The 13,297-nt window shown below is 45.4% G+C and overlaps 1 protein-coding gene across 1 annotated transcript in view; it reads right to left on the bottom strand.

The window, feature by feature from the left end:
- Window positions 1-13,297, bottom strand: part of CABP7 (calcium binding protein 7) — a 117,473-nt gene that overhangs the window by 48,275 nt on the left and 55,901 nt on the right. The window contains exon 2 of the mRNA XM_083145334.1: window positions 5,167-5,310. Coding sequence (XP_083001460.1) covers window positions 5,167-5,310 — 144 coding nt within the window. The remainder of the gene's footprint in view (window positions 1-5,166; window positions 5,311-13,297) is intronic.

Consider the following 13,297-nt stretch of genomic DNA (forward strand, 5'->3'; position numbering starts at 1 on the left):
AGTACCATATTTTTGGGACTGTCTCACCAAAGGACCGCAGTGGGGAAGGGGGGGGGGGGGTGGGGGTATTTGTGAGTCTCTCGCTGTTGAGTTACTCACTGGTGAATAGATGCTGTGTGTCACACTGCTGCCAACACATGCCCACTGTCTCCGTGTAGCTTTCCCTGGATCAGAGGCGGAACTAGAGAGTTGTGGGTAGGGTTACCACATCATCCCTTTAATTCCCGACACATATTAATTACACAGGTTCTGTGGCTGATTAAAAAAAAAACTGTTGAAATGGAGTCTTCATGGCTGTTTAAAAACAACAGTTGAAATGGAGTCTTGAAGTCAGCCAGCCACAGAACCTGTGTAATTAATATGTGTCCGGAATTAAAGGGATGAGGTGGTAACCCTAGTTGTGGGCCCAGGGGAACAAATTTGCTTTGCCCCCCCCCCCCATTCAGCAACAGGCAGCCTTGCGATTGGCTCCCTGTTGCTATGCTGGTAACTAACAGGACCACCATCCTCCTGCCTTCACTGGCATGGATGCAGACATTGGGGCTGCATTTATGCCTGTCTGCCGTCACGATACCCCTACGGAATCCTGTCCGGTTCGTTCACATAACCTCCCTTCCACCGGCCCACGCACCAAGGCTGCCACTGTGCCACACTTAAGGATTAAAAAAATAATATGGAAATGGCGGCGGCATGCGGTGCAGTCAGCAGAGGGCCCCAGGAACTCCTTGGGCTCCGGTGCAATGCACCGGCAATAATTTCATCCCTGCCCTAGACTGCTGCCCCCTTAGATGCCCCCTGAGACTCTGGACATAAAAACTGTATGAACTATAAACAGGGTTGGTCACATTACTGTATGTGCACAGCAAAATGATGTGACTGGACTACATTACAGTACACTGTCTATTCAGTAAAGGGACATTGGGCCCAAATCATATCTGTACTCAATGACCAATTATCACTCAATGGAGCAAATATAGGCAGACTGAGCATGCCCCGTGATTGCAAAGCAAAATCTTTCTCAAATGGACATAACCATATGTACTGCAGGTGGGGCAAATGTAATATATGCAGAGAGTTAAGCTCCATACACACTGGGCGATAAAATGACTGTGATATTACTCATTTTATACCTTGTAAGTCAGGGTTGCCTACCTGACCCTCTCCTTCAGGGAGAAGATGCTCTGTTCCTGGACTTCCCTGGTAATGTATGATTACCATCACCTGTGGTGAAACATCTTTCTTATCAATTAACCAGCTCCCCACAGGTGATTGCAATCATATGTTATCAGGGATGTCCAGGAACAGAGCATTTTCTCCCTGAAGGAGAGGGTCAGGTTGGCAACCCTGTTGTAAGTGATATCTCTCAGAATGTATGCTCCCACCAACGGACTAAGCGAACTCCCATGGGTTATTAATGACCCCCTCTGTCGTCTGTGCATGTACAGACACTACCACGCCCCTCACCGCTTGCAGATGCCAACACTCCGTGGGATCCCCACAACCGCAGATATCAGATAACCATGCACGGGACCCAAACAAGTGTAGGCACCTTTATATTGGCGTGAGGTGTGTTCAATCTCAAATGTAAAAATAAGATGTTCAGTATTTACCCTGCAAAGAAACAAAATAACTCGCCCAAATCTAAAGAAGCATACACACGTTGCGGTCCTGTGCGTGCTGACACATGTGCATGGAGGCACAATTTAGTTAGATCACTTAGCAGATTAGTTATATGTGTATGGGCCATTTAGACACCAGGAAGTTCAAGGGAAATTACCTAGCCTAAATCACTTAGCACAAATCTCAACGTGTGTATGGGCCTTAACTCTCTCTGCACGTTACATCTGCCTGAGATTGACAGAAAAGTGTCTGTTTGTAGATGAGGCCAGTGCTAAATTGAGCAGCTCTGTAGCCTAGAGAATTGAAATAGCAGTTGCATGTGCATACAAACATGAATTAGGCCCATAGGACCTGAATCTGCCACTTTACACGCATCCCATACTGCCCTAGGTCAGCAGGCAGCCTACAGATTGTGGGCTTTTCCCAGAGGGAACCAGTGTGGATATTTAAGTTCTTTACTTCAATAGCTACTTAACTAGCCTGCCCCAGATAAAATCCATTCAGCAGGATACACACCTAAAGATATATCTGTCCAATCTGTCTGGTGGGAACAAAAATCTGGAAATGTATTGGAGCAAATGACAATCAAACATCCGCACCCAAAAGCTGTGGTCGAACGACTGACTGTTGACCTAAACACTGTTGACCTATCGAATTTTTCTGCTGCTCGCAGATAAATGTCAATCTGAACTGACTTTTATCTTGGCCGGAGATGGACAAATTTTGGGCGGGCGCTGACGTCATGTGATGTGTGCTGCCCTCCCCATGCAGACATCACCATGCCTGCATTCCCAGGTGAACACCCAGCATTTTTATGGGGACTCTTATAACATGCTGCTGCCCACTGCCCGCACCCTTGCTGCACCTCCTGGAGCACTCCTGTCCTCTTGAAACTGACCGCAGCCATTCGCTCCCAGGGTTTGCGCATAGGCATATTCGGGCATGCACAGACCCTGAAAATTTTGGAGAAGGGGCCAAATTCGGACCCGTATGAACAGGTCTAAATTGGCCCCAAGGTGACTTCATGATGACCTAATTTATTTTGAGTTAACCACCGTTTCTGAATCCAGCATATTACTAAAACCTGCACTGCTAGTGCGCCGCAAGGACCGGGGTAGGGAATACTTGCACGAGAGAATATTGTTTATGAACGATATAATCGGAACTCCTTGGCGAATGATATAGTGCAAACACACGGAATGATATTGTTCAGGTATGTCATTGGGTCCCCCTCCATACATGCGATCATTGACAATATAGGGGGGTATTCAATCTTGTGTTCCGACTGTCGGAACTTCCTTCATTTTCGCCCAGCTCGACAGGTTCTCAACAGGCGGAATTTAATGTTCCGCCTGCAAAGTGTCGAAAAGGAGGTGTGTCTGCGGAAACAAGGAGCTGATTGCCAGGTACTTTATCTCTCTCTACTTTATTAGTTTCCAAGGTGTAGTATATCTCTCCCACAATTTCTAGCAGTAGGAAAAACACCATAAAAATCAGGTCCCCTCTCAGCCCACTGAAAGGATGGGCAAGCCTTTCACATTTACCTGGACCCCCACATCAGCCCCATGCAAATTGCGATCCTAGAATTGCGGCATTTACTGTAATGGGGTGGGGCTTAATGACATCAAGCTCCTTCCCCGCACCCGGAAATGCTGCAGAGAGTCTCCTACAGAGTGGCTTCTCCCAGAGAGGAGGCGCATTAAGTAAACAAGTAAGCAAAACACGTCTACTGCAATTACTCCACATGTAACCATGGGCAGATCCAGGGGGTTGGGTAAATCGCCTCCCTTCAAATTGTGTGGCTGTGATCGCTATCCCCTGCTGTTTGTATTTCCTGTATAGTAGCTTTACCAGATTCAAATATCTTACATTGATTATGCTGTCTGCTACAGTCTAGATTTATTGAGTGCCGACCTGTTGATGAGCCTGGGCACTCTGAGACCCCTGGGCAGTGTCTGCTGTGCTGTAAGACAAGATTAATTAAAAGTATACTGTAGATCCCCGCCTGAATGCAACTGTAACCCTCTGGTCAGTGGTGGAACTTATGAGTGGTGAGCATAGGTGCAAAAATGTAATTTGGGCCCCCCTCCTCCACCCCAAACCAAGTTCACAATATGCAACATGACAGTGGGTGAAAAGGAAAGGAAGAGGGTGACAGCGAGAGGCAGGGGGAAGCAGAATGTCACAGGCAAAAACAGTGGGCGACAGGAAGAGGGTGACAGTGGCAGCAGTGTGCCCCTTAGTTCTCAGGGGCCCAGGTGCACTGCACCTGATGACCAATGGTAGTTCCGCATCTGCCTCGGGTCACAGTCATGTGGTATGCAGTATCTGCATCCGTATGGAACATACATCTGTCACTCCCAGGTTGGCTCAGATCTCAGGCTCTTGTGGATTTCAAGTGAATGCCATGGTGGGAATCAAACCTATGGCCTCAGTGCTGTGAGGCAGCAATGCTAACCATTACACCGTCTGTGCTGCCCACCAGGCAGATTGGACAGATAAATCTTTTAGTGTGTATATAGAGTTACTTTATAAGGTAGTGGATGATCAGATGACACAGGTCTTGTAGCTTGGTACACTAACATCAGTTAAATGAAATAGCTACATGCTATATATACTTCTTTATGACATCACTTTTTTTCTTTACTGCACAGTTATTTAGTACATTTAACATGAAGTCAGAAGGTCACATCGAAAGTCTGAAGAGCTGACACGCGTAACCATTGTTACTCTGCTTCTAAACCTGTCACTTTTACACTGCTACGCTCTGTATGTTTTAATCCCTCTGACTCAGCATTAAATCTGGTAAGCCTCCTTTCTAGAGTTTTTGTTATTGTACTCCCCAATTGGGTTCATTACACTTTGCCCAGATCCCCCCCCCCCCCCCCCCAGATCTCCGATCTCTCCCTCACAGTATTCATGCTATTATACTCAGGTATCATACTATTATACTCAGCATCTCGTTGGTCTCAGTACAGTAAAAAGGGACTGGCTAATGTCTAAACCCCCAATGACAGTCAAATAAGCAAGAGCTTGGACTCAACAACATACTACATCAGAACTTACAAATGTGCTTCACAGTAGAGATTTTTCCCAAATTGACTCCAATGGTCCAAAAGACTAGAACCATCAGAGAGATCTGAGCAGGTCATACATAAATCATACTTATCCTAACACACTATTTGTCATGCCAAGTAGGGTAATACTTTTGGGATATCACTTACTTCTAAAGAGGTGTTACATAACTGTAACCTTTTATAAAAACGATGTAGCAAAGTACAATCTACTGAAGTACAATCTACTCTATGTAGTTCATACACTTGTCTATTAGTTTATAGCAATGACACGTAGATTATTTAAAATGTAAAACTTTATAAGCAAAAAAAAAGGTTCTACTTAAGTCAATATCAGCTACTTAACTGTAATAAGGATATATATCTATAGAGAGAGAAATAGAACCAGTTTAACATCCTTGAGAACAGGTATAAAATATGAATTGATCTGCTCTGGACTGTACACTACCATGAAGTACGGACAGTGCCTTACCATCCATATCCAGCCTCTGTATAATAACCTCCAGTTCCACTTCATTGGGCATATACCCCAAAGACCTCATTGCAGTGCCCAGCTCCTGCTTGGAGATGAATCCATTTCCATCGCGATCAAACACCTTGAAGGCTTCTCGAATCTCTGTGTTTACAGACAAAGAACAACCATTTATCACACGTTATTCACTTAAAACACATTGCCCCTGTGCTACAAACACACATCAATGACCTGATTTTAAGATGGACAAGAGTGCAAATGCAGATCAGTCACACATGGCGTTCTGCAGGCTGCGTATGCGGCAAAAACAGATGAGGTCTGCACATGCATTTCAGAGTATTTTAAGTGATGGAGCGAGCACCATATGCAGATCTGCAGTGGACATTAAACAGGTATTTCTGGACTGCAATTCCAAGGCTATCATATGGATGGATGCACAAAGCAGGTGTGTTTCAAGGAAGTAGGTGAGTAGTCTCCATTCTGTGCTTGTTTGAAGAGTGTGGGTACAGATGGGACACATATTGCTATATCTCATAGAGAAGAGACTAACCAAGGACTCTGCTACTTATCACTTGGTTAGCTATATACCAAAGGTTTTCTATTCAATAGCTTAGAAAGCTCATCCTACTAACTAGAAGTAAATTCATTACAACTCAAGTGATGTATTTATAAATAATTCAAAAGAGGTGATTTATGGGATCTAGGGCAGCCACCAAAATGATTACAAAACATAGCCAATTAGGACTTTAGAAGAAAGTAAACACCTCTGAAGAAGCCTTTTAATGAAACGCATTGGATTATTTGCATTACTGAAATCAACAAGACCTACTGAACTGCCAATTGGCCTATATGCAAAAAGAAATATAGGTATTTTTTCATGTTCTATGTTATTAATGTGGCCTTATATCCTGTGTTTTAACCCTTTGAGTGCCAACATCTTTGAAAATAATATAATTAGCAAAATATCTGCTAAAAATGCCAACGTCACTGTGAGAGATGCGACAGTCATTTGCCCGACGTTGGGATCCCGACAGTCAAAACCCCAACACACAGGGGCCCGACGGCCACCAGCTATTCTCCCTCGTGGGGGTCCACAACCCCCATAGAGGGAGAAAAGAATAGGTGGCGAGCGTAGCTTTGTTGCACTTACCATGCTGTCTGGGTCCGGCCAGTCAGGATCCCGACGTCGGGATAATGACCGTCGGGATCCCGACTGTCGGAAACCTATACCACACCCCACGCAAGGCTGCGAATGGATGTTTATGCTAAAAACGGCGTGCGAGAGGGGGACTGCACAAAGTAGTCAATCAGAATGACCTTTACAGTCCTGGCTCCCTATTCTGCAGCCTAATCAGCCAATTGTTAATCAGACACTGGCTGCAACGTAAGTCAGCTGCATTTTTACTGGGATCCTTGTTGTCTCTTCGGACAGATGTTTGTCTATATTTATACAGCTACTTTTATACACTGATAAATATACACCAATTAAATAGAAACATTAAAATCAAATTGATACTTGCTTAAAGTTTTTATACTTCCATTTGCACTTTCATTAGCATGCTTGTTCATGTCACCATAATGTAATTTTCTACTGTATTTATGTTAATTTTCTTTGTGTAAAGCAGTGGATATACAGTATGTGCATAGGCACATCCTTGCTGGCGGGTCGCCAGAACGTACGCGCTGGCGACCCGCCAGCAGCCTCGCCAGCGAGGAGACTGAGACGCGCGTGCGTCTCACGCGCACGCGCGTCTCAGTCTCCGTCGCTAGCGTGGCGGAAACCCTGTCCGTCTCCGCCTCAGGGAGACGGACGGGGTTAGGGGGGGGTTAGGGGGGATGCGGGCAGGCGGCGGGGACCCCGGGTTACCGCCGGCAAGCCGGCGGGGACCCGGGGAAACGTTTGGAAGCGCCGTCGGAAGGGGGCGCGCACGCCTCTCGTGCGCGCGCGCCCCCTTCTCACGATCGCCATGGCGCTGGCGGGGGATGGCGGCTGGCGACGCCAGCGCCATCCCCTGCAAGGATGGGAACAGACCCATCTGTATTGTCTTGTAAGAATTAAATAAATGCATGCATGATTATATATAAGGCCAATAGATAACGGCCTTCTTAGGGGGGGGGGGGGGGGGGTGTTGCTGAGTACTGGCACTGTAGGGTACACCGAAAAACAATATGTGGAAAAATTAACTATAATCATACTTGCCTACTTTTGAAAACTAGTTTCAGGGAGAATATAGTTTGTAATAGAACTTTCCACAGCGCCCCATTGAGGGGGGGTGTCATGCTCCACCCACAGGCAATGTTCCCTCTAATTTTACGAAGGCTGTGTGCGGCTAAAGATTTTGGTTGTGCAACTTTGGAATGAAATTTACATTTTTGTGCGTCACTTATATATAACTGGAAAATGACGTTCAGCATTTGTGTTAATTTTACTTCAAAATGATATTACACATTTCAACATTCAAAATACAGTACACAATGTAGTTAATGGGTGAAACGCACATTAATTGAGTCCACAACTGCAAAAAGGGACTACTGCTGCTTTGTGCGCTCTGTTGTAATGTCTGTGTGCACACTCGTCAAGGTGTGTGCGCGTGCACGTGTGCACAGCTTAGAGGGAACACTGCCCACAGGGCCTATCTAGTTCCATAAATAGAGAGATTGTGAAAAGAAATTGTGAACGGGGCACCTAGAAGCGTGGGTGTGTACTGCTACATCTGAGAGGAATCTTTTAAAATTACTTATATCCAAATTGTAGATGAGCCACATAGCTGTTGGTAAGAGATATTAATATTATACTTGCTAAAGTGCTAGGAAATGGTACTGATGATTCAATGTAAATGTATCTATCTCTCATTCCTTTTTCCCCCAAAATATAACAGTGTAATGTAGGCTAGGTGAAATTAGGGAGATTGCTAGACTAATGAGGGAGAGAGGGAGATTGCTGCTATTTTCAGGGAGTCTCCTGCAGAATGCAGGAGGGTAGGCAGCTATGACTCTAATGCAGAAATTATATGGCCAGAACAAAATAAGCAGCAAAGAGATAAATTTCTGCAGAGGTCACATCTTCAGAAGGACCTAAGGAACCAATGACCATTATTGGTATATCCATGGAATGAGAATACAGGAGTGACCGAAATACTGTCTGAATTATGTAACGAAAAATGTTATTTGCAAAAAAAGAAACAACTAAAAGCCTCTGGGGGGGGGAGCAGGAGGATGAGAGAAGGCGGATTTAATAAACCCTGCGTTCGGAACTATAACCCTTCATTAATCGCATTGCAATTTAAACATCTACAAATATACTGCAGTGGTGCACAAACATATAAAAATGAATAATGACATGCTGTATACAAAGAACAAATGTAAGAACCAGGAGATGTCATATATACTGCAGTCACGTGATGAACAAATGAGCAACATACATCACTATACATAGAGCTGCAGTGTATTTACACACATTTACATACATAAACTTCAATCAAAGGCTGGAATCCTGTTACACATATTCAGCTACACTGTTGTCATTCACTTATCGGATATACACAATACTCAGCCATACAATGTAAACATTTCCCTTCTGCAGGCAGAGCATGGCATACACAGTATAAACACCCACTGCAGCCACTAAACATACCCACGCTGACTCGTAACATAGTAAAATGGAAGTCGCATACAAAAAAACAAACACGCATACAGCATGCAAGCTCCATGTGAATTTAGCTGTTACCAGCCACTGACTCTCTTCAATGCCTTTGTTTCTTATTGAATCATATCTCCTCATGTGTCGTTTTCATCAGTTACAGCTCTGCAGACACTGTGTAATTTATGTAAATAAGAAACAAAACCATGTAGAAACACACTAGACCCACACATTTTTACACACGCTACGCATGCACACACATACACCGCAGTCTCCAGGTCTCCTCAGCTCACTCCTTTGTGCCTCGTGTTTGAACAAATTGAATTCCACACTGAAACCTGAGAGGAATTTTAATGTGAATGAGACAATGATACTCCGCAGGCACCTACTATGTACACACCTGCAGCACAGTGATGCACCTATACAGACTATATATATATATATATATATATATATATATATATATATATATATATACACACACACAAACACTCTAGCCACTTTAAATTATGTGCACTGTGTATACACTGAGTTAATATTTATATTGTACTCAGAATTCTTCACTACACACAGTAAAACTGATTTTTGTCAGCATCATTTTAGTTTCCGCTACATTTATTTGCACATTGTCAGCTTTAAGAATGACTTAAATGGGTGAAAAGTAACCATGACAGAAAGCTGATTCATTCTGGGTTAATGATGTACAGTATGCCTATGTGGGCTTACAAATATGCCTTTACTTCTTTTTATAACAAAGGGGTGCAGGTGTCAATATATTGGACCTGATACAATTTTGGTGATATTGGGGTCTATTTACTAAGCTTTGGATGAAGATATAGGACCTTATTCTGGTCGACTCGCAAGGCTGTGACATTGGCAGCCTTGCAAGTCCCCCCGATGCCGCCCCCCCCCCCCCCCCCACCACATCCACTGACGTCAGCTGCCTTCCCCCCCCTATTACCATGGGAATGCCAAGAATTTTCATGGGAATGCCCATTAAATGCTGGGCGTTCCCATGAGCTGTGCCCCCTGCCACCGCCCCACACCCACACTGCTAGGTGCAAGCGGGATGGCAAACATGCAGTTTGCAGTGCCTGCTCACACCAAGCGTCTGCACCAAGCATCTGCAGACTCTAAAATTCGGTCCCCCATGAGAATCAGAATAACCCCCTAAGCTCCAGCTTATAAGTTCCTAACTGTTATTTTTCAAGTACAGCCTGGAACATGGCAGTTATAAGCTATTTGTCTAGTACTGCTATTTCCAAGCCGTAGAACTGCAGCAATTTGGGTAGCTCGACCACGAAGTGCCCATCTGTCTCTATCCACCCACAGCCTTACCCCGCACTCCTTCATCTCGGAGAAGACAGACATTAGATATCATATTTGACCTCTACCATCTGAAAGGAAGCACCTCGCTGCAGCGCTACCCAGAAGTTCCAGGAGCGCTTAGCACTGATGCCATGTAATTCCCCTGGCAACGAGCATTAAACCCTGGCAATAAGCACTGACCCCAGGCAATGAGCATTGCCCCCAGGGTAGGCCCGACCATTATGCCAGGTACGTGGCCGTGTAAGGCTCCACAATGAATAAGGTGAAGGTGGCAGAACCCCACTGACTCCAATAGCTCTACTATTATTTGAAATGTGCATGTGCACCGGCCACAAGTTATTGGAGCTTGCAGTCCTGCAGCCAATCAGGCAGCATTGGTTCCTGATTAGCTGCTGGACAGTAATTGGCAGCTACGCTCGGGGACTGATTTTCTGGTAAAGCTCTGCCTCTAATGCTGCTTCATTATAAAGGTGAGGTAGGGGGAAGGTTTATAGTGTTGGGAGCAGGCTGGCAAGTAACAGTTCTAGCAAAAGGAATGGCACTGTCTGGTCATCCGCTGAGAAATGTGGCTGAGGGGGGTTTGAGCTGCTGCTGGGTGGCCCGGTTCCCCTCCCTCCTCCCAGCGCCGCATCCCCACAGGTTGCCTGTCTCTTCTCCATTTACAGCCCTTGTAGGATTAAAAAATAAGTAGTGCTTTAGCCCACAAAAGGCCTCTGCACTCACTTTGTCCCTGTGTCCTCGTTGTCACTTCCTGACTCTGTGGCCTCGCTGTCACTCTCTCTCCGCTGTCATTAACCCCATTGTCACTCTTCCCCACGTCCCCGCTGTCACTCTCCCTGTCCCTGAATTTTGCCTCATTCCGTGTGGCGTAATGTCAATTTTGGCTCATACTGTGTGGCATAATGTGCATTTTTGCAAATTCTGTGTGGCATAACATGAATTTTGGCTCATTCCATGTGAATTTCTAAAGGCCCATACACACTGGGTGACTTTGAGCTGAAAGTCGCTCAAAACAGGAGGTTTGACCGGCTTTCAGCTCAAAGCCGCCCAGTGTGTAGGCCCCAGCAATGAGCAGTGACGCTGCTGTGCGCTCTCACAACATCGCCGGGAAAGCCGTTCATCCACTGGTTATACCAGCAGACGAGCAGCTTTCAGGACGGCTTTGCATAGCGCTCCACTATGCAACCCCCCCCCCTCCGTCGGCACCGGGCAGAGGGAAAGCCGCTCAGTGTGTATGCACTGAGCGGCTTTCCCCGCAGCGATTAGCTATTACATGATTTTATTAAATTTTTTCTGGAAAATTTTCATGCTTTATTATCCACTTGGGAACGCTAAAGTGTGCTGAGCACAGAGGTAGCAGAGTGTGACACCTGGGCCGAAGCATGGTGAATGAAGAAGCAAGCCATTCAAGGAAGTGTATGTGGTATACTTTTCTTCAGTCCACATGTGTCATTGAGACACTACAAACCATGAAAAACTAATGTTGATCTTTTCATGTGTCAACCTTTAGTCACTGTAAACCTTTTGCTTGTGGATTGACCTAATTAACTTTGTGGTTTACCGCAAACCACAAGGTTTGCACAGATGCACTTCTTTTGGGATTTTTCACTATAGAAGCATACGAATTTGGCTTAATTGACAGCTCAGTGGAGTTCAGCTAATCAGAAGAGCGGTACTATAGACTGTAAGCTTGCAGCAGGGCGCTCTTACTTCCAAGTCTGTCTGTTGTTACCCAGTTTGTTTTATCTCTGTCTACTATTGTAAAACGTAATGAAATATGCTGCACTATATAAGAAACTGTAAATAAATACTACGTGGCACTCTCTGATTGGCTCATGGGTCTCCACATAACAGTAAAAAAGATTTTCTTTACTGTGCGTGGTTCAGGATTCAGACTTTTTTTACCCTAGAATGCCTACCTGGAACCAAGAGGACCGATCTACACTGGATTAAGTGGGCATTATGATTATTTATATTCACCCTAAGGATTCTACTGGAGAATAGGATTAAAGGGCTACAGTATGTGGGATGTAGGTAAGTATGTGTGTTTATGTATGTTTAATAAAACTTTACTTTCAAGGTGTGTGTGCGTGTTCTGGCTTTATTGAAATATTTGTTTTACAGATTACTGACTGTTAAATCCATGACCTTCAGGATCTTAACTTGCAGAGGTTATTCTACCTCATGGGGGTCCACGACCCCCATAGAGGGAGAATAGAACTTGTGGTAAGAGGAGCAAACCACTGAGCCTGCAGATGGTAACAAGCCTGCAAGGCGCTTCGATGCGCTCATCCCCCTGCCGGAGTACCGGCAGACGGGATTCTGATGTCCTTATACTGGCAGTCGGAATCCCAACTGTCGGGACACTATTCCACACCCCACTGCCCAGGGACCCTTGGTTGTCCAGAAGGGGGGGTGTGATCTTTATTGGGGGAGTCCCCACTACACCAAGGACCCCAGCCAGGGCTTACTAGTTGGGGGCAGTCATGAACTGGGGCATGTAGGGCCCACTGGGAAATGCAGTTATAAGTGTCCTCTTAAGGGGTTTGGCCAGTCACCAGGGGGGTGTGACCAGCTGCCACAGACGATTGCCTAACCATTATAGAGTATAGCAAAATAGAGTAAATCCAGCTAATGCATGCATGATAATGCATGCATGAAAATGTAACTGATTAATAACAGTGATGCACTGTAGAATGTACGGTACTTGTTTCCTATCTGGGCGCCCAGGTTTTCTACGTACGGCATCGTAATGAAATCGGATCGCATCGCATCGGATTCGGTACTCGATGATGTACGATGCCATACGATGCTATCCGATCCGATTTCATTTGAAATCGGATCGTATCGCATGCGGTGACGCGATCAACCCGATTTTTACATTGGAATCAATGTTAAATGGTCCCTGAGACCCGATTTTACATTGATTTCAATGTAATAACCCCGCAAACCCACGATTTGTATAGGAAACCCCCCCCTGATGGTTTAAAATGCGCCTCCATTGTTAACGCCACCCCAGTATTGACGTCAACCCGAAGCGAGCCCCGCGAGGAGCGGCGGTACGCGTCCTCCGACTTTTTCATACCCCCACTATCCACGTCGGCGTGGAGTTGAGAATAGAATAGTGTGGCGAGCGCAGCGAGCCACCGAGCCCGAAGCGTG

The sequence above is a fragment of the Crinia signifera genome, chromosome 1, assembly GCF_055691185.1.
Source record: "Crinia signifera chromosome 1, ASM5569118v1, whole genome shotgun sequence".
NCBI classification, from domain to species: Eukaryota; Metazoa; Chordata; class Amphibia; order Anura; family Myobatrachidae; genus Crinia; species Crinia signifera.